The 21,181-nt window shown below is 39.2% G+C and overlaps 1 protein-coding gene across 1 annotated transcript; it reads right to left on the reverse strand.

The window, feature by feature from the left end:
• Positions 1–273: 273 nt before the first annotated feature.
• LOC142301677 (procathepsin L-like) lies at positions 274–19,572 on the reverse strand. Its single transcript, XM_075342694.1, has 8 exons — positions 19,550–19,572; positions 15,839–15,942; positions 13,759–13,901; positions 13,265–13,456; positions 12,972–13,154; positions 5,556–5,715; positions 4,797–4,914; positions 274–507 (listed from the first exon to the last, which is right to left on the reverse strand). Exons 2-8 carry the CDS (start codon positions 15,939–15,941, stop codon positions 405–407), a joined length of 1,002 nt encoding a protein of 333 aa, XP_075198809.1. The 5' UTR covers position 15,942; positions 19,550–19,572; the 3' UTR covers positions 274–404.
• Between the last annotated feature and the right edge of the window lie 1,609 nt (positions 19,573–21,181).

Genomic DNA, 21,181 nt, shown 5'->3' on the forward strand with positions numbered 1-21,181 from the left:
TGGCTTGTTTTATGGAGTTGTAATAAAGCAGCCTGGACATTTTGTTTAAATTGCCTCTTGTGCCTACCTCAAACACCGCCAAGTAAGCTGAGATCTCTGAAATATATTTATACATACACACTCTATATACAGTTAATGTGTCTTTTAAATATATATTGTATCATTGTACCAGCAGTGCACCACAATACCACAGATGTCTTAAGATTCCAGCAGTACTATTGCTGTGTAACCTTCATCTGAAAATGACTGTCAAATTTGAAATGTTATACTTGTGTGTATTTTTTTTTATTAATAACAAATGTACAAATGAAAGTGTAGATAGAGGATATATGTTGTCACACACTTCTAGAAAATGGTGTGCTTACAAGAATTTTTAAAAACATAATAAAGACTTGATTATTTCTTCAATCTGCCAGGTCCACGGAAGCAGGCATTGATGCTATGCCACACTGGTTTATATTACGCTTCATTTTAATGTATCCATTTTCTCCCCAGTCTTCGCCCCAGCTGTAAGGAAAAATAAAACAATGAGAGCAAGAAACTGAAAATGCATAATGTATACACAGATAGTTAAAAATACAATGAAGCTAAATTATGATGAGAATTTGGCTTCCGATCTAGTACAGAATACATCTAACCAATTTGCCAATTCCAATACCATTGCTAAGGTATGTGTGCCACTATCGGTAGACCTGTGTTGTCATCATTGTGGGTGCGAGCGGTGATGTGGCTGTACCGAACACGAGCGACAAGCTTTTGTAATTGGGGGAGAATGGGGGGTAAAAATAATATTTAAAAATGGGGAGACAAAAATAAAATAAATCAAATTAAGAGTTTGTGACGCCAGTCTGGATGTTTGGCTGTAGTATGGCTGGTCACTGCTGGAGGTTCCCACGAGTTAGGTGATGATGCACAGTGCCAGAGGGTTGTCCTATCGCCTCCCAACTAGGGCTGGGTCCTGGGGGTAGGGATGGTGCAGTAGAGAATAAATTTAGCCACAGACAGGTCCAGGAACTTTTACTGTTTTACTGGAACTCTGCAGAACGTTTATCACAGCATCTAATAATAGGGGTACTTCCTGCCCTGATGAGAGTTGGCTTCTCTGCTGTATGGTGATAGTGTACTCTTGTTCTACTACTAATTCCCTTCCTGGGAATATGTATCTTGGTATCCTGGGATTTCCAAGACAAGTACAATCCGGATTTTTAATCCCTTCTTGCGAGCAGGTGACTAGAATCCTCAAGGAAAGCTCACTATTTCCTTTAGAAGTTTCCAGACTCACATGTGCTACTGTGCTCCCAGGAAATTTACTGCTCCTCATAACAAGGATAATAGTAGTCTCTCAGTTTGCCACTGACCTTGTAAGTACTGGTGGCCTAGGGACCAAAACCCTGACAATTTGTAGCTGGCCCCTTCAGAGGTTTTAGCAGTTACCTCAGGACAGAACTTACCTCAGAAATCGGCTCCTCCTCTGTCTCCTGCTAGGGCTCACTCTCAAGCATTGGTTTATCTCAAGAGAACAGCCCTAGTAAGGGAGTGTATGCAAATGTGTGTTTTGTGATGAACAACAAAGAAAACCATATCTCATCAAAGCTAACAATACATGTTCTACATATTGAAATACACATGCAGTTATTATTTGTGGCGACTAGGCACAGGACGCCACATCTGCCTACCGTTAATGGTGGTTAACTAGATTACATGTTTCTGTTCAAGTACAAATATTTTATACAGTATATATTCAGTGGTTGTCCAACCTGACTAGGGCACAGGGACACTTGCGACTTAGAAGTCTTTTGATCTTTAATCACTAAACGCACCATTTGTTTTGATTTGCTAGGTGTCACATTTGTAAAACCAACATTATCCCAATGTAATATTACTCTTCTATAAATCACTTACATCAGGGTTTCCATCTACATCTCCAAAATATATGATTGAGGTGAAACCCCCGACAGATCCATTTACTATAATGAGGCAGCATAGTTACTGTGGACTCTGTTCCTCCTCTGTTCAATGATGTCAGTCTTTTCAAAGGTACACAAAACTATTAATGACCGCACTTTTGTGCACTCATAAAAAACATCTGTCAAAAGATGGACACCAAAGTAACACAGGCCAGACAAGAGTTCAAAATTGACTCCTGACTCATTACACTGAATTTTCTTTTTGTAATTTTGTCTGAATTGTCATATTTTTCGGATTATAAGATGCACTTTTTGTCCCAAAAATTTGGGAGGAACATGAGGGGTGCGTCTTAAAATCCGAATATAACTTACCTGGGGGCTGCCTGTGCGGCTCTGCGTGTGGTCGGCCAGGTGCCTGTCGGTGCCGGCTGCCTCTCTGTCCCGGCGACTGGCTGCCTCTCTGTGTGGGCGGGCGGCCTGCTGGCTGTAACTCTGGGCGGGTGGGCGGCTGTGGAAACTGCAGTGGCTGTGCGGCAGGTGTCCCAGTGTATCCGCGGTCCTCGTTTCAAATGATGGCGCCGGGAGTAAGTGCGTGTGCAGATGGAGCTCTTGGATAAGAGCTCCATCTGCGCACGCGCTGCTCCGGGAGTCAGCGCATGTGCAGATGGAACCCTTGGATGAGAACCGGGAACTGGGACCGCGGACAGACTGGGATACTCACTGCACCAGTCTGCTCCTCCACTTACCCGCTGCTGCTGCCACCACTGACCCGTCACTGCCGCTGCCACCACTGACTCGATGCCGCTGCTTTCACTACTAACCCACCGCCGCTGACGCCACTGACGGCCGCTGCCACCATAGACCCGCTGCCGCTGCCAGCACAGAGGTGCCTCCTGTGACCCCACTTCGCCACCACTGCTGCCCCCCTCCGGTAAGACAACATCGGAGTATAAGACGGACCCCATTTTTTATCTCTAAATTTGGGGTGCATTTTATAATCCGGTGCGTCTAATAAAACGAAAAATACAGTACTTTTTTCTGAGATTTCCATGTAATCCCTGATTTAAGCTCTTAGCATAGAGAGCAGGATAAATATGAGCCGTGCCTTACCTCAATCTTTGGGAGGCAGAATAAACAAAATCAACAGCAGTTGAAGGATTGGCTTTATTTATTTATTTTTTTTTTTACACCGTTCACCTTATGGTATAAGTGATAAGGCAGCTTTATTCATCTGGTCGGTACGATTACTGCGATATCAGGTTTATATATTTTTTTAGGTTTTGCTACTATCACACTAAAAAACGCTTTTTTTACAAAATGAACTTTTTTTATCACTGAATTTTGAAGACTATTTTTTTTTCTGCTGACAGTCATGTGAGGGCTTGTTCTTTTGCGAGATGAGTTAGAATTTTTATCGGTACCATTTTAGGTAAAATCATGGGGAAACAGCAATTCAGGAACTGTATTTTGTTTGTTTTTTTACACCAGTCACTATGACATAAAAGTGATAACAGTTTTATTCTTCAGGTCAATATGATTAAAGTGATACTACACTTATATAGTTTTTTTTATGTGTTGCCACTTTTACACCATGAATACAATTTTATAGAAAATAAATAGTTTTTGCATTGCTGTATTCCGAGACCTATAGCTTTTTTTATTTTTTTTCTGATGGAGATATATGGTGGCTTGTTTTTTTGAGACAAGATGACATTGCAGCGGTACCATATATATATATATATATATATATATATATATACACACACACTTTTTGATTGCTTTTTATTCCACTTTTTTGTCTACTTTTTATTTTTATTTTTTACCATGTTTACTGAAGGAGTTAATTGGTGTGACAGTTTCATAGTTTGGGTTGTTACGGATGGATCGATACTAAAGGCTACTTTACACGCTGCGATATCGGTCCCGATATCGCTAGCGTGGGTACCCGCCCCCATCTGTTGTGCGACACGGGCAAATCGCTGCCCGTGACGCACAACATTGCGCAGACCCGTCACACATACTTACCTGCCCGGCGACGTCGCTGTGACCGGCGAACCGCCTCCTTTCTAAGGGGGCGGTCCGTGCGGCGTCACAGTGACGTCACTGAGCGGCCGCCCAATTGAAGCGGAGGGGCGGAGATGGGTGGCCGGAACATCCCGCCCACCTCCTTCCTTCCTCATAGCGGCCGGGAGGCAGGTATGGAGAGGTTCCTCATTCCTGCGGCGTCACACATAGCGATGTGTGCTGCCGCAGGAGCGACGAACTACATCGTTAATGCTGCAGTAACGATAATCGAGAATGGACCCCCATGTCACGATGAGCGATTTTGCACGTTTTTGCAACGATGCAAAATCGCTCATCGGTGTCACACGCAGCAACATCGCTAATGCGGCCGGATGTGCGTCACAAATTCCGTGACCCCAACGACTCCGCATTAACGATGTCGCAGCGTGTAAAGCCCCCTTAAGTATGTGAACTTTTGTTTATTTTTTTTCTTTACATAAATGTATATATTTATTGGAATAATTATACTTTTTTTATTCTTTATTTTCAGATTTTTGTTTATAGTTTTACCTTTTTTAAAAGTTTTTTTTAAAACTGTTTTACATAGTCCCTTTGTGGGACATTACCTTTTAGTACTCTGGTCAATTTCAACACATGCCCATTTATGCGCATACCAGAGTTTAAGAGGAAACAGTAGGGAATTTTAATTGAACTATAATAAAAAGTGATTTATTACATTAAAAAGATATCTATTTAGTATGAAAGTCACCTTTTGTTTTGGACCTCCCTTTTAATCTGAGATATTGCCATGTCAGTGCTGTTGGTGGAATCTTTGCTTTACAGGAATGCTAAGTGTTCGCCCGTTGTAAACATCACCAGGCTTACCTGTTCTTTACTATCCAGTAATCAACATTCTCATCGGTTTCTTCATCATATTCTGTACCATATCCCACAGCAATGACAGCATGATTGATCTCTTCAGTACACTCACCATCAAAAATACCTAGAATAATAGTAATATGTCTAACATTATATTATTGTATAGTATACTGCTATTTCTATTTCCATTGATTAATATCTCAGTATGAGGTACATGGGATTATCTGGCAAATTCAGAGTTTAGCCACAAAACAGTCTAAGGTCCAACAATAGATTAAAAAACTTATCACACAAATATTTAGTAGTCCTTATAACTTGAGTGGTGTGTCCACTGATGACAATAGGACTATTTCTTGCCATCAGAATAGTGAGGAGAGAGTCCTGTGACTGGGCTTCTCTGTTCCACTTGGTGGTGGTAGAATGCTTGACCATCACTGATTCTCAGTTCCCCATTGACTTCCATTATATTCGGTACTCTAGTCACGTCCATATGAACATTCAACTACTCGTTACGAGTACCAAGCACCCGAGCATAGTAGTGCTCGCTCATCACTAGTGCCAAGTAAAATTTATTTTTTTTTTGCGAAATGTAAAGCCAATCTCAAAGTGTTTGAATCCTTGTGAAACCAGGAGTTTTAGGTAATTTTCCTCAAACTTGATCCTTCATGGCTCGATCCTCTAAGCTCTACTTTTTTTTGTTACGAGATTATACAGTATATCAGTTCCATTCAGGGGTGTATTAATTTCTGATCTTTAACTACCTACCTTCACTGTACTCCATAAGGTCGCTACTTGCATCAATTAAAACAGTAATTGGTCCATCTAGTGCTACAGATGAAGCCATATTATCTTCTTGAGGCAGAACATAGTGTTTGGTCACATTAACGTTTATCGCATTCTTAGGTTTGTACAAGCAGGTGAATTTCTGGAAGAAAATGTGGAAGATAATTGTTTTATTTTGGTTATATCATTAGTAAACTATTCAAGCTATGTTATCTATTAGTTCCTTCTCATGATGATGACTCGCAAATAGTATGGCAGTTGCAATATGTGGGGTTAAAGGGACAAATGCCACTTAAAATGTTATTCCTATCTTCATACATGGATATTGTTGGGTAGTGTATATAAATACTAGCAATTTTGCAATTTACTGTTTTTTTTAAAAAAAATTGTAGCCTTTCTTGAGATATTAGAACCATGAAGATGGAAATAACCCTTAAATTCCAATTTAAGGCCATTGTGACAAATGTACAATATAATAGGACCCTTGAATTTCAGTATCTTATGTAACCTGTACTCAGTAGTGAACTGTCTGCATATGCGGAACTACTTTTTCAGCTGCTATATAGGTTCATACTGTAACAGACTTGGGGCAGCACTTTAACAATTTGGCAATTGTATATTGATATTTTCTGGGTGCTGTATGGTAGTTAGGAGTATGGTAGTTTGGAATATTTGACTATCTGTAGTTTTCTATACTTTACTATTTTCCTATAATAAAATGTGTTTACCATTTTATTTTTCCTAGACATCAATCCAGCCTTAGTACTGGTAATCTATAAATAGTCAGCAAAATGGACACAGGCAACTAGATATATGCTGCATTTTGTTTTATGAGCAACACAAAACTACAAATGACAATTGTAATTTCCGTATTTTCTATAAACAATGACTCTGTGGATTGTACTAATCTTCATCTATTACTTGGAACCGGTTAACTTCTGCCAAGAAATTGGGAAAGTTATTTAGTCTTGAAATGCTATATGGAGGATATCTAATTTTTACATATCATATATACATATTACACTCTAGATTTGCATAGACAGTGAGGAGCCGGCTGTCATTCAGTATGATGTTGGCAGTTATACCCCATTGACAAAACACCCCAGAAGAGGAAGAGGGAAGAGCTGCTCTATTGATGTTATGTAGCTGAATTGTCAGCAAGGGTGGTCAATGATTTGAGTTGGCGCTTGCTAGAACATGCAGGTAGTTTGTACCTGCATGTTAGTTTTTAGTCCCATAGTTAAAAAAAAAATGGAAATCATTCACAACCTCTTTAAAGGGGTCCCCCAAGAAGTAATTCAAAATGGTCACTGTCACCTATTTCAGGCTGCAACCTGTCTAGTAAGGCCAGTTTCACATTTGTGTTGTTTTGACGGAAACGGAATCCAGCACAGATGCAGTACAGTTCATTTATTTACAGTGGAAGTGCGACACCATGCTGTTGTGTGCTTCATACACAATCCGCATGTGTCCACATGGTGTCGCGCTTCCATTGTAAATAAATGAACTGTACTGCATCTGTGCTGGATTCCGTTTCCGTCAAAACAACGCAAATGTGACACCGGCCTAAGACATTACTGTTTATAGCCTGAAGAAAGACTAATGTCAAGTTAGAAATCTGTTTTACCCTACTGTAGCTTAGAGATGACTGTGATGTTGAGCAGCAGCACGGTGAACGGGCATAACTTGTGTGCTCGCTCAACCTGACAGGTTTACCTTAGAACACTGACAATAAGGTAAGATCTTCTTCTTGATCTGATCAGTGAGCTTCCCTGTTCTACTGTAAAATGACAGTAAAAGTAAGGTCAGATACAAGGCAATAGAGTTGTGTAACCCCTATTTAGTTTCAGTATATGAAAAGTACTTATCTTTGTGAGTAGTTGGGCACATGACTTCATACAAGAAATTTGTATACTTTTGGTCACATGCTAACTATACTACTGTTCTGTTCTCAATTGTTTTCTATTGAGAGAAGCCAGGTGAAACTTTTATCATTTGACTGCAGGTATGCAAATCACGTATACACCCACTCATATAACGAACACAGCAGAATCTTGACAGCGGGCACATTGCATACTGTGACAATTCAGCAGGCTGCAGTCAAATACAGTGACTGCAGACTTTTCATTTGAGACAGGACAATTAATTTAAGGACTAGCAGGCTATTAAGATGTTATTGGTTATGTCATGTGCATATTCTAGCCTTAATATATCTTTTATTTTGCAAGTGGATATGCTGTGGTGCTCTGCATTCTCATTGCATATCTGGTACTGAGACAATGTAATTGAGAGTGTTCTGGGGGAACATTGCAGATTAGGTAGAAAGGATTGACTAAACCTAGGAAGGGCCTTCACACTCTCAGGTGGGGTTAAAGAAATGCAGATATAAGTCGGAGGTTTGGAGCACTATCTGTGGGAAGTGGAAGTCATCAGTGCTGAGGGTTTATGCAGCCCAGGACATTAGTGAGAAACAAGCTTTCCACATGTAGTAAATCATGGAAATCTAAAGGCGAGGTTGGGAGTCAGTACAGGAGGCCTCTTCAGAACTGAGGGGTATAATTGCCTGCTATAGCATGAGCAAGCCTTTTAACAAAAAGCTGTATGGCTGTTTTGCTAAGCACATCATGGAACTTGTGTTGCGGGCCAGACTATTCTCTAAAAAAGTTAGGATTACTGAATTTAGCAATTGAAAGGGTTTTCACACTAGCCACTGAGTCTTTTTTAGACTCAACTCTTTCTGCAAGGACAAGAAGTATTTCATCAGGCTAATTATCAGCAAAGGGAGGATTCCAATGCCAGGTAGCACCTGTATACACAACTAATAACAAATAATCCATCATTTATATCACATCTTATTCTGCACCCCCTTACTTCACTGTTGCATAGGCTCATTAGATACAGTTTTACCTATTTTTTCATTGACATTGGTTATCGTTGGTTTCGGTTTTCGTAGATTTTTTGCACTAAAAATTTGCTTTGGTTTTTATTGCTTTGGTTTTTGATTTTTTTTGTCAGCATGCCCGTGTGACTACGCTGCTAATTTTGAGACAATGAAGAGTGATCCATGCATTATTTTAAACCAAAACAGGAAATAGAACTCCATGTTTAACATTCATCAGGCATGGCAAATCTCACCATATCAAAACTAACCACCAAAAATTGAGTTTGCATAGGAGTCAGAAAATCTTTATATAATTTCAAATTTTTTTATTTCATCACATATGTGTAAAAAACTACAATAAATAATACAAAAATAGATTTATTCATAAAGTGCTAGTACTCACAGATTTAAAAACACCCTACCCCATAAAAACATAGAAAACACAGACTAGTGCAGCGTGATATAAATACCGGTACATAAATACAAAACAGATTATTGCACAATTATAAAGACCACTGGGTGCAAAAAAGGGGGGTTACCATGCAGATTGGAACTGCTAACCAAACACTAATTCGGTATCATAAAGTGCAAATGCAATATCAAAAGATGGCTAGCCCAACACCTAATTATGATGTCCAGCTAAAATAATCAAGACATCCAGTTAAAAAAACATGGCATCATATGTACTTTATTCAACATGTTCCAAAGGGATAATCAATTACCTTTAAAGAGGTGTATAGGTAAAGAGGCAGGGCTATTGAATACAAATAGCCACCAGTAAACCAGTGAAAACGTTAGCACGTAGTTAAATAAGCAAACCCAAGAGTCAAGCCACGCTGCCCAGCACCTCAAATTTTGAGACAATGAAGGGTGATCCATGCATCATGCATCATCCTGGTCTGTGTGGTATTATGTGAGTATCACCCCGCTCGTCAGTTTCAAAATGTATGTAAGAAATGTAAGATAAAATTTATTTATTCTTTACATTAGTGTTTTATATTCATTTAATATTCCTTTTATATTAATTTCTTATTGTTTTTTAGTCTAAAATAAATTTATTGGATTTACATTGATTCCTAAGGAAATAATTGCTTCGGTTTTCATCGGTTTCGGTTTTCATTGATTGTATTCAGACAGAGTATCAATGAAAACCGAGGTATCACTGTACTTCAATACAAACATATAGTCATGGTCTAACCATTGTGCACATGCATTGTTTCCTGAAGTATCAGGAAAGAAGAGTGTACAAAGCCCCAGTAGCCAGTTTGAAAATTGTAATATTTATATTTTTTATTTTTAATACAGATTGTAATATGTTTTTAAAGAAACAAAAATTGCCAAAATACAGTACAGACCAAAAGTTTGGACACACGTTCTCATTCAAAGAGTTTTCCTTATTTTCATGACTCTGAAAATTGTAGATTCATATTGAAGGCATCAAAACTATGAATTAACACATTGAGCAGTAATCAAAGCAAAAAGGTGGCTACTTTGAAGAACCTAGAATATAAGACATATTAATCAATTGTTTCACACTTTTTTGTTAAGTGTTTCATTCCACATGTGTTAATTCATTGTTTTGACGCCTTCAATGTGAATCTACAATTTTTTCAGAGTCATAAAAATAAAGAAAACTCTTTGAATGAGAAGGTGTGTCCAAACTTTTGGTCGGTACTGTACGTGTAACAAAAAAGTCTGATTTAAACAATAGGTCATTTTCTGTTGATGTCTTTTTTTTCCCCTTTAAGAAAGCTTTTATGCTTATTATTATGTACAGTAGCTACAATTAAAGGGGTACTCTGAGAAGATAAAACATTTTTTTTTACCAACCCTGCCCTCATTAACTATCACGCAAAAATAACTGGAAAGAGAAAGCCCAATAGGCTTTTATTTTGGTATTATTGGATAGAGCAAATAGACAATCTGCTCACCAGGGAGGGTTTGAGACACCACAACCACAAAAGACACTTGGAAAATGGCTGCTGCAGACCCACAATAACGAAATACAAGGCTGAAGATAAAGGGGTTAAAACCGATACTGACATAGTGAATGAAATATGAGGCTGAAGATCCAATTACCAGCGTGTAGTTTATTATCAACGCGTTTCAAAGTCCTGCGGTCATTTTTAGGACTAACTACAGATAATAGTTTCATGACAAAGTCCAGAAAATAAATAGAGCGTTCAAAAATGGGTGCAAAACGAAACACAATGACGTCACATATTAATTAATTAATGCTAATATAAACTTAAAAAAAAAAGGAACAGAAACACTTATGAATAAATAAAGTAGTAAATTATGTTGTGTGTTTCTAGTGATTGAAGAGCTGTTTTGATGAAACAATCTTTATTAGGTGAATATAAATAAAGTGGTAAAAAAGGATGAAATTAAGAATAAAAAGTATACATATAGGGAAAGAAAAATAGAGTCGAACTCAAGTTTATTGTTAATAGAGCAGTTTTTGTTGCTGTAAAATGAGCCTGGTGATCCACCAAAGACGAAGTGGTGATGGATAGACATAATGTGAATGGTATGATAAGGTGTAGGGCAAGAAAGGGAAACAATAGAGGTATAGAACTTGTGTATAGTGTTTGGATAAATTTATAATTTTATGTGGCACAAGCATGGGGTACAACCAACATTGAGGTAATGAAGAATACGGTAAGTAAATCCTAAACCAAAAGTGAAACAATGTTGCTGTGAAATAGATGGACAGTGGGAAATAAAACTGCACTTTTGAGGTGGGTAATTAAAAATAATAATTTGTTAGATGGCCGGGCCATAGGAAACTACTACTTTTCGTGTTATAAGACACACCGGATTTTAAGATGCACCCCAAATTTGGAGAAAACAAAAAGGGAAGAAAAAAATATGGGGTCCTTCTTATAATCCAGTTGTTTCTTAATGGGGGTGGGCGGCTGACAGCGGTGGTGGAGCTGGGTCACAGGAGGCTGGGGCAGTGCTGGAGTAGGGTGATGCTGCCAGCGGTGCAGTGAGTGTACCAAATGCTTGTTGCAGGCACTGTGAAGTAGGAGGAGCATCCAGAAACTGTCAGTGGTGCCGGCTTCAAAGTAATGGTGCTCTCAGCTCAATGACAAGCCGAGATCTCATCTGCTGACGCGCCGCCTCCAGGCGCCATTTTCCCTAAGTCCGCTGCAGGACGATCAATGGGCCAGAGGGTGGTGCATGTGCAGATAAGATCTTGAGCCAAGAGCTCCATTTGCGCATGCGCCGACTTCAGGCACCATTATTTGAAGCCCGCACTGACAGCATTTTCAGAATGGTGGCCCAAGCCTCACAGCCCGCAGCTCCAGCACTGCTCGCAGCCCCAGCACAGTCCACAGTCTCAGCACAGCCCACAATAAGCCTGCAGCACAGTGCCTGTGGCCTGCAGCATGTACTGTGACCCCTCTTCACCTTCTCCAGTAAGCTACATTGGAATTATAAGACGCACCCCTCATTTTCCTCCCAAATTTCTTGGAGGAAAAGTGCGTCTTATAATCCGAAAAATATGGTAATTAGCATGCAATATAGGTCAGAAAGAAATGGGTTTTCATTTCTGCTCTGCTCAGAGGGTGAGTAAAAATAATGTTTACAGCCTGGTAAAGGAATCTCTGGCTAGCTGGGGTCATCAGAGTGCATGGGAAAAGTGCTGCTATACAGTTAGAAAGGTAGGAAACAGTAAAAAGAGGTAAAAATTGTGATGTGTAAATTATACTATATATTGATTGTATCAAATAGGTGTAGTTTGTCCTGAAGAAGTCTACAGTACTTGAAAACGCATTGACAATAAGTTACACTTTGTTCTTTCGATCTTCAGCCTATTTCATTCAGTAGGGCAGCCCAGGTTTTAACCTGTTTATCTACAGCCTTTAATCTCAAACTATAAAGATGAGATCCATAGTGCTGATCATATACCTGTAATTCAGTGTAAGGCTGGAGATGCTCTTTGTTGCTCCCTCTTCCTTCTAGGATATTACATCACAAGATGGCGTGGCCCAGTCCAAGCTGTTAATAGCAACCAGCCTCTTGATAATAGCTGCTTTCGTTCTGTCCAAGAGCAGAAGGCATGGCAGGGTGTGGCCATGCCCCTTTTTTCTCGAACTGCAGGGAAGCAGCTATTATCAGGGGGCTGGCTGTTACTAACAGCCTACAGCATGCTACGCCCTCTTATTTGTGATGTCCCAGAAGGTAGGGGAAGTTTAATGGAGCAGCTCCAGCGTTACACTGAATCACAGGTACAGGAGCAGCACTATGGATTTCATCTTTATAGTTTACGAGGGCAGGGCCAGTGAAACATTTTTTTATGTTCCCGGATTGCCCCTTTAATTTTGTTTTTACTTTGCTTTTTTTTACAGGATCAATGATGATAGATCTACTGGATTCATACTAGATTCATCTGTCTTATAATGGGTTCATAAAGTTCCATTGTTTTTCTCTTTACTTAGTAGAATATTGCTACCTCTACATTGCCTAATGCGCATTCTATAAGCAAAACTAAAAAAGGGAAAACTAGCCTTCTCTGAATATTCATAGTCTTTGGCCTTCATTAAACCATTGCGGGAAATATACTCCAGAGCATCTGTTGGCATTCCTCCACAACAGCCATCGTTTACACCGTCACAGTCCACAAGCTGCTGCTCACTCATTTTAACCAGCTCCTTGGCCTTGATACAATAATGTGACTCCACCACTCCCACCTTAAATATATAATGGAGAATTTTATAGTAAATGTTGAAACCATATAACTTTAAAAAAATAATTGACTTTAATGGGTATTTTCAACATAGTACATTAAGGGGTTTCTTACTGTTGCAAACGCCCAGCAGGATCCACAGTAATCACCCTGATTTTGTACAGGGCTCACACAGTTTGAATCTCTCCAGTCAACTGATTCCGGTATATTGAAATTTTTGCCACGAGGCTGCATCGGTCTTTTCTTAGGAGCTAATGATATTTTATTTGAAGTCACGCAACTCCTGGAACTACGTTCCTCTGATGTCTGGAGAAATAGAAAAATGTAACGAAAAAAGATTAATAAAATTCACAATTCATATAATTTACTACATTTATAATGGGACATTTAAAAATATACTACTCATAAATAGCAAGTGGTTGTTCTAATGTGTGTGATTCATAAGAGATATTAATGCAAATGCTCCAGAGCCTTCCAAAACTATTTAGATCTGACATTAAATATCTGTCAGCTTTAACACAACATTTTAATGTTTGTATATTTTATCTTATCTTGTCTATCTTAATATTTTTGTAGTTATTTATACATGTTTCACTCATGTAACTCACCATATCTGCAAACTTATTCATGGCCATTTTGTATCTGCTGAGACCCTGGCTTGCCAATTGATTATGTTTTTGAACCTTATGCCAGGTGGCATCCCAAGTCTGCCTTCGAAACAGCTCATCATCTTCAGTGGCATATTTCTTTTCTGCATTGGGATGATAAAAAAAAACCAAAAATCAAAGAACAGACTGTATAATCTCCATTTCTGAGAAATTGTTTTTTCCAAATGAGGCTGAAGTGCCTCTATGTTGTGTGACTTCAGGCAAAGGAGGAGGTGGAACTTTGTGGGGAATAGAGCTGGAGTGACAGGATCTCATATAGCTCTAAAGCCTCATTTGCATATCAATTCAATCACTGGTTTCTCAGTAGTGGAGAAACGTACTAGCCATGTAATGGTATTGCTGGATTTGTCTTTGAAAGAGCTACATGTGCATTTAAATAGTTTGGAGGATGAAATCCTGATGACAGATTCCTTTTAATAATTAACAGAAGAGACGGGAAAAATGTATTGATATCTATTACTCTATGTATTTGCATTAGGTTTGATGCGTATTCCTGCCAGTTTAATAAACTGTTTAATAAACTATAAATCAATGTTTTATAGCTTTTGCTGTAAGAGGATCATGTACATCTCTTGCTAAAATGTGAAATTAAGAATCTTAACCTAAAGGTTTTTCTCCATGTTGTCACTATTTGCTATGAGGTGCCGTAATAGTCAGGGCCAAGACACATGGCAAGAAAATTGGTGCGAGTGGAGTGCGATAAAATATCGCATTCCACTCGGACCAATATTAGCCTGTGTGTCAGCGCACATGAGCGATTATTTTCTCAGCCCTAATCGGACCGAAAAAACAATCGCAGCATGCTGCGACTGTAATGCAAGACTCTTTCTCATGCACCCATTCAAGTGTATGGGACGAGAGAAAAATCGCATTGCACTCGCGGTACACCAGTGTAATGTGAGTGCATTGCGAGAATGGCAATAGCCGGCTACGGAGGAGAAAGGGAGATAAATCCCTCCCTCCCCTCCGCAGTGCTGGCCCGCCCCTCCTCAGTGCCGGCCCACCGCCCCCGCAGCTGAAGTCCGCTCGCACAGTTGGACCTCAGTCGCAGGGACACAAGCATGACAGTCGGCTCTGCTGTACTGCCAGCGTGAGCCGAGTGTCATGCGAGGGGATTGCAATAATCCCCGTGTGGCCCCAGCTTTATGGTCAGAATGGTAACTGTAAGGCTAAGACCCCACTTTGCGTTCTCCTACTTGCAGTTCTAAGCGCACATTTTGGGCTTAATTGATTTGACCAAAGTTGCCTTTTTCAGAAATTTAGCGTTGAAAACGCATGCGGATTTACCGCGTTTTAGATGCGTTTTCAGCACTTTTTACATGCTTTTTCACCTGCGTTTTGACAGATGTGTTTTGAACATCAAGACACTGCTAAATAAAGTTTAAACAGTCAAACACAATGAAAAAAAAAAAAAGAAAAGGAACACAGAATTTTAGAAATAATTAAGAAAATAGAAATATTGAATAAAATTATAGCGGTAATATACTATTTATTGGAAAAATAGCAATAAATTATTATTTTTCTTTAATTTAATTGTCGGACTATCTGTGTGTGAAAAGGGACATATGAAATCATTAATTTAATGTCCAAAAAGCATGCGTTTTGGTAGTCCAAAACGCATGTTTTCTGCACATAAAAAGCAGGTAAAGCGCAGGAATTTGCTGGAATCTTGGTTTTTGCCATTTCTCATTGACTTCAATGTTAGCAAAATGCACCCAAAATGGCAAAAACAACTGACATGCTGCTTCTTTGAACGCATGGTTTTTGCCACAAAATATGCAAATTAAACGCAGCGTTTTAAAAGGCAAAGTGCGGTCTGGAAATCCCCATTTTCCATAGACTTTGCTGTAAAATCAAAACGCATGCCTTTTGGCATGAAAAAGGTGCTTCTCAAAATGGACCTAAAAAGCAGCTGAAACGCAGGTGGAAACGCAAAGTGGGGTCTTAGCCTTATAAAGTTTATCCTAAGTGTAGAAGCTTGAGAAACCTCTCCTACAGTATATACACTCAGACAGATTACCATATTTTATTTTCCATGTAGTCCATTCTTGGTCAAGAAAATGGGAGGAAGCTGCACATATAGCAACAGCCGTCAGAAGCAGCAAACGTTTTTCCAATTGCATCCTACAAAAAAAAAAAAACGAAAAAAAAACCAACATAGCACACACCTTACTGGGCATGGTCATACATAGCCATTACACATTACATAGGAAGGGCATATTAATATGATCATCTCAGCACATTTGATCATAGAACTTATTATTTATTTCTTAAACTGTACTTTTTTCATGGGACAACCCCTTTAAATAGGGTGATGTGAGCTTGGCCTTAAGATGACAGTACACGATATGTAAATGGAACGTCTACAGTTTCCTGTTATAGTGAACCAGCTGTAAGGGTATGTTCACACAGAGTTTTTTCCAGCCGAAAAACTGCTAAGAAAATCCTTGAAAGACTCTTCCTATTTATTTTAGTGAAAAACTACTATGTTGTTTATATGTTCCAGTTTGTAATTTTTTTAATTACATCATGGTTCCTAAAATGCCAATCAGTTAAAAGAAATTAGAGAACCATTCTAAGGCTATGTGCGCACATTGCGTCGGAGTACCTGCAGTTTATTCTGCACGTTTTCCTTCCCTTGGTTTTTGACCAAATGGCTTTTGACCATTTTTTAGCGCTAAAAACGCATGCGTTTTTAGTGCGTTTTCAGCGCTTTTTACCTGCGTTTTCACCTGCGTTTCTGCAGATGCGTTTTGTAGATCAAGACACTGAGAAATAAAGTTGAAATAGTCAAAAAGAATGAAAAAAGAGAAAAAAAGTATAAAATTAACTTTTAATAAAAATATATGGGAAATTATCAATTTTTATGAAAAAATAGTGGTTATGCACATTTTAACAGAAAAATAGGTGAAGTTTATTATTTTTTAACATTTAAATTTTCGGTTATTGTGTGTGTGTAAAGGAACATTAGAACCCATTAATTTTTGGCCAGAACAGCATGCGTTTTTGGAGCCAAAAACGCAGTGGAAAAGCAGGTAAAAAGCATGAAAAACGCAGGAATTGTGCTTTTGGTTGCATTTTGCCATTTCTCATTGACTCCAATGTTAAGGAAACGTTGCAGAAATGGCAAAAACAACTGACATGCTGCTTCTTTTTCAGCATGGTTTTTGACCACAAATATGCAAATTAAACGCTGCAGAAAAAAAAGCAAAGTGCAGACAGGATTTCTGCTTTTCCCATAGACTTTGCTGGAAAACAAAAACGCATGCGTTTTAGCACAAAAACGCTGCTGCTAAAAACGCTGCAGAAACGTGGTAAAAAACACAACGTGCGAACATAGCCTTAAGGCATTGTCTGCTCTGAAGCAGATCTACACTTTAGAATTGAAGTCAATGGAAAGTCTAAGTGAACACTAAGGGCTTTTTTGTTTAGTTAAAAAATCATGAATTTTACAAGCAAAAACCACTTCAGTAAACTTCCCTGTTTTGGGAAATTTTTGGAGCCATTTTTTTTTTCCCTGAAGTAATTTTGGGCTATGCGCACATTGAGTTTTTTTGCTTGGTTTTTGGAGCAGAAGCTAAGCAGAAACTAAACTATTGAGTAGTTTTGCAGTTTTTAAGGAGGATTTGTAGAGTTTTCAGTCAGTTTCTGCTCCAAAATCTGCCCTCAAAAATCATAGAATTGAAGGGGTTTTAAGAGTTTTATCAGAGTTTTTTTCCATTAAGTTTTCTTTGCAGCTTTTTGATTGAACAATGCATAATTTTGAGTGGTTGCCAAAATGTGAGAAATCAGTAAAAAACGCTTAAAAATTGTAAAAGCACTAAAGGGATGAAACATTTTTACAGAAAAAACTATGAAAAAGTTAATAATAAAAAATACAGATAGCTTTAGCAAAATGTTAGCAATAGCTCTTTAGGACAAAAAAAAATCCACTCTGAAAATGTTAGTTTTTCCCAAAGCGGTTTCCACTTGGAAAACTTGTTTTTGACCCTTTGAAAGAAAAAGCATTATGTGAACATTAAAGTATACTTTATGGTATGCTCACTTTTCTTCAGTGGTGAAAACATTGTGTTGTATTTTTAAGGAGGATTTGGAGAGTTTTCAAACAATTTATGCTCCGGAACCTCCCCAAAGAGTACATCTTGTGGTATGTTCACACTTTTTTGCTGTGAAAATTGTTGCGTTCTTTTAAACGGAAACTGCTTCAGAAAACACTATACACTGTGCATTTTTGTTACTATTTTTTTAATGTTTCTGGCTATGTGCGCAATAGAAAGTGCCTTTTTCTTAAGAAAAATCCGGACCCTCTGAAAGAATCCCGTAGCCACGGTAAAAACCGTGGTAAAACCGCACCCGCATTTTTGCCACGGTTTGCCGTGGATTTATCGCGGATTTACCGCAATTTAGTCCTCGCGGATTTGTACCATTATCTATGGCAAAAGAAAAGAAGTGACATGCTCATTAATTCCGCAGCGGAATATCCGCGGGTAAATCCGCGCGTATAAAAAACACACTGTGCGCACAGCATTTTTTAAAACCCATAGGATTTGCTGGGGAATGACTACAGCAATGTTAGACACATTTTCTGCAGCAAATCCGACGGTAAATCTGTGGTAAATCCACAGCGTGCGCACAGGGCCTCTCGAAGCATTTGTTAACAGTTATTTACAGCAATTTTTGAGGAGAAAACACTAAACAAAATACTCAAAGCCTCCATAGCGCCCTCTGGGCCTTCCCATTGACTCCCATTATAAAATTTGTAGCAACTTCATTGCGGAAAAATCTGTTCCAGTTTTTTGTGCACACTGAGCATTTTGATGAATTTTAGGCTGGACTCACACGAGCGTATGGCATCCGATGCGAGAGCATCGGATGCGATATGCTAATTTCCCCCCGGCTCAGGCTCTGCTGCGAGCGTGAGCCGGGTGTCATGCGACTGTAACCCGATCTTGCGATCGGGTCACAGCTGTGAAGCTGAGTGCAGGCGCTGCGGAGGAGAGGGAGGGGTTAATCCTCCCATCTCCTCCACTGTCAGCCTGTGCGTATATCGCACTGCACTGGGATAACATCCGAGTGCAGTCTGATGTATCTCTCGCATCCATTCACTTGAATGGGTGCGAGGGATACGGCTCTCGCAGACAATCGCAGCATGCTGCCGCTTTTCTCGCATCCAGAATCTGGATGCGAGAAAAGCTGACCAACAGCTCAACCTCATTGCCTAACATTGGTCAGAGTGCAATGCGAGAATTTCTCGCATTGCACTCGTCCGATTTTCACGCTCGTGTGAGCGTACCCTCAGGAGCAGAAACTGAGTGTAAGCTATCTAAATCCTCATCAACAGATCTTCAAAAACTTGGAGTTTCAGTAAAAAGAATTGTGTGCACATATTCAATTCAACTTACTTCTTTTAACTACTTTGTGTTTTTGGAAAGCTGAAATACTCAGAAGCCTGTACTTATCAACAGCAATGTCAATTCACAATAGAAATTAATAGGAAGAGCCTTTAAAACGTTTTCTGAGCCCTTTTTTCAGGCTTTTTTAGAGTAAATCCACACCAAAAACACCTGGAAAAAAGTGCAGTGTGAACATACACCTACACATTGCTTGTGAGTTGTGACCTTAAGGTTTTGATCCAATGATAAACAGTGAATGACTAATTACACACTTCTATACAATGTCACTTTTTTATGTAAAATTTAAAATAATGCATTCATTAGAATGTGTTACTTACCTGAAAGAGGTTAAGTTCTTGCTTGAGCATGAAAATCAATGAAGACATTAGTATATATACACTATCTATTTCCTCTTCATTTTAATCTTTTTATCATTCATCTGGTAAATGGTTTACTGAACACTAAGATAACTGGCAACTGTTAACTACATGATAAGATGAAAGATTAATTTTCAGACACATTTGTGGGAATCAGAATGTAGAAATAACAGCATCTGAGAATTTTTTCTTTTACGCCTTTCACTGTAGAGAATAAGGGTATGTGCACATAGCATTATATTCAGACACATTCCACTCACAATCTGCATGAAAAAGTGACTCAAAAGCGCCCTATAAATGAACATAATACACAGCAAATGTCAAAATCAAATTGCTGTGTACATATTCTGTCGTATGTCACGTCTTCTAAGTTCTAACCCCTTTAAGATTTGGACACGCTGAAGTGGTTAAAAAAGAGTGGCCTTTCTCTGCTGACAGCATGGATTAAAAATCACTGCCTATAGAGCCACGGCAAGAACAATGGCAAAATGGTCAATCAACAATGCTGCTTCAATGACAATGACCACCAGCATTTTCCTAAGGCCTCTTTCACACGTCCAAGAAAAATGTTCATGTTTTGCACAGCCATGTTGAAGGTGTGTATGGCCCATCCGTGTGCTGTGAATTTGGCACACTATTGTTCACAATGTGCTATCCGTGATAGCACATGGAGAGCAGGAACTTTTTACTCACCTGTCGCCGGTGCTGATGTCTCCAGCACTGCTGCTTCCGTGTCTGCAGTGCAGTGCATATACAGGAACATAATGAGCGGGACTGGAAGCAAGTGACAGCAGCGCTGGAAACAGGTGAGTATAGAATTCATTTTATTTCAAAGACATGTTTTTTCTCTGGTACGTGTCAGACAGATGTCACACGGATGACATCAGTTTGTGGTCCGTGTGACATCAGTGCTGCTGGAGAAAATGGACTTGTCTTCGTGTGGAACACATGCACATGTGTATGCTCCATACGGACACATAGTCCTTGTGAAAACACTGATGCATGCGCAGACCCATTGATTTTAAGGAGTGTGCGTATGTCCATGTCTCCTGTACGTATGAAAACGGAAGTCATGTCTACCAGAATCACTGATCTGTGAACATAGCCTAAAGCAGCTTCAACTGGGAACACTTGGCTAAAGGATGCCGTGTGAACATAGCCTTTGTGACAAGACAGTTTTATTCTTCAGGGCAGTATGATACCAGGTTTTAATTATTTTTTCTATCTTTTACTACTTTTGTACATGAATACTTAAAAAAAAAAAAGGGAGGTTGTGCACTGCTATATGTTAAAAGCTTAACTTTCTTCATTTTTCAGCTGATAGCTGTCTAAGGCTTTGTTCGCACGTACCTGCTGAAATTTCTGCAGCGATTTGACAGCACATGTGCGCTTCAAATCGCTGCAGAAACACTGCGTAATGGATGCAGTGTTTCAGCAGAATAAATGTCGAATTCATGCGCTTGGGATGCTGCCTCTCCCATAGACAGAATGGGAGCAGCATCCAAAGCGCACAAATTAATTGACATGCTGCTTTTTTGTACGCACGGATTTGGGTCAAAATTTTGACATCCAAATCGCTGCGTTCAAAAAAGC

This window comes from Anomaloglossus baeobatrachus, chromosome 4 (assembly GCF_048569485.1).
Source record: "Anomaloglossus baeobatrachus isolate aAnoBae1 chromosome 4, aAnoBae1.hap1, whole genome shotgun sequence".
NCBI lineage: Eukaryota > Metazoa > Chordata > Amphibia > Anura > Aromobatidae > Anomaloglossus > Anomaloglossus baeobatrachus.

Bases quoted from the DNA above. Each gene is read 5' to 3' on its own strand.
- LOC142301677 (XM_075342694.1), bottom strand. From the start codon at position 15,941: ATGCAATTGGAAAAACGTTTGCTGCTTCTGACGGCTGTTGCTATATGT. The intron at 13,902-15,838 runs GTAATCTGTCTG...ATCCCAATGCAG, and splicing joins TACATGGAAAATAAAATATG to AAAAGAAATATGCCACTGAA. The intron at 13,155-13,264 runs GTAAGAAACCCC...TATATATTTAAG, and splicing joins CCTGCTGGGCGTTTGCAACA to GTGGGAGTGGTGGAGTCACA.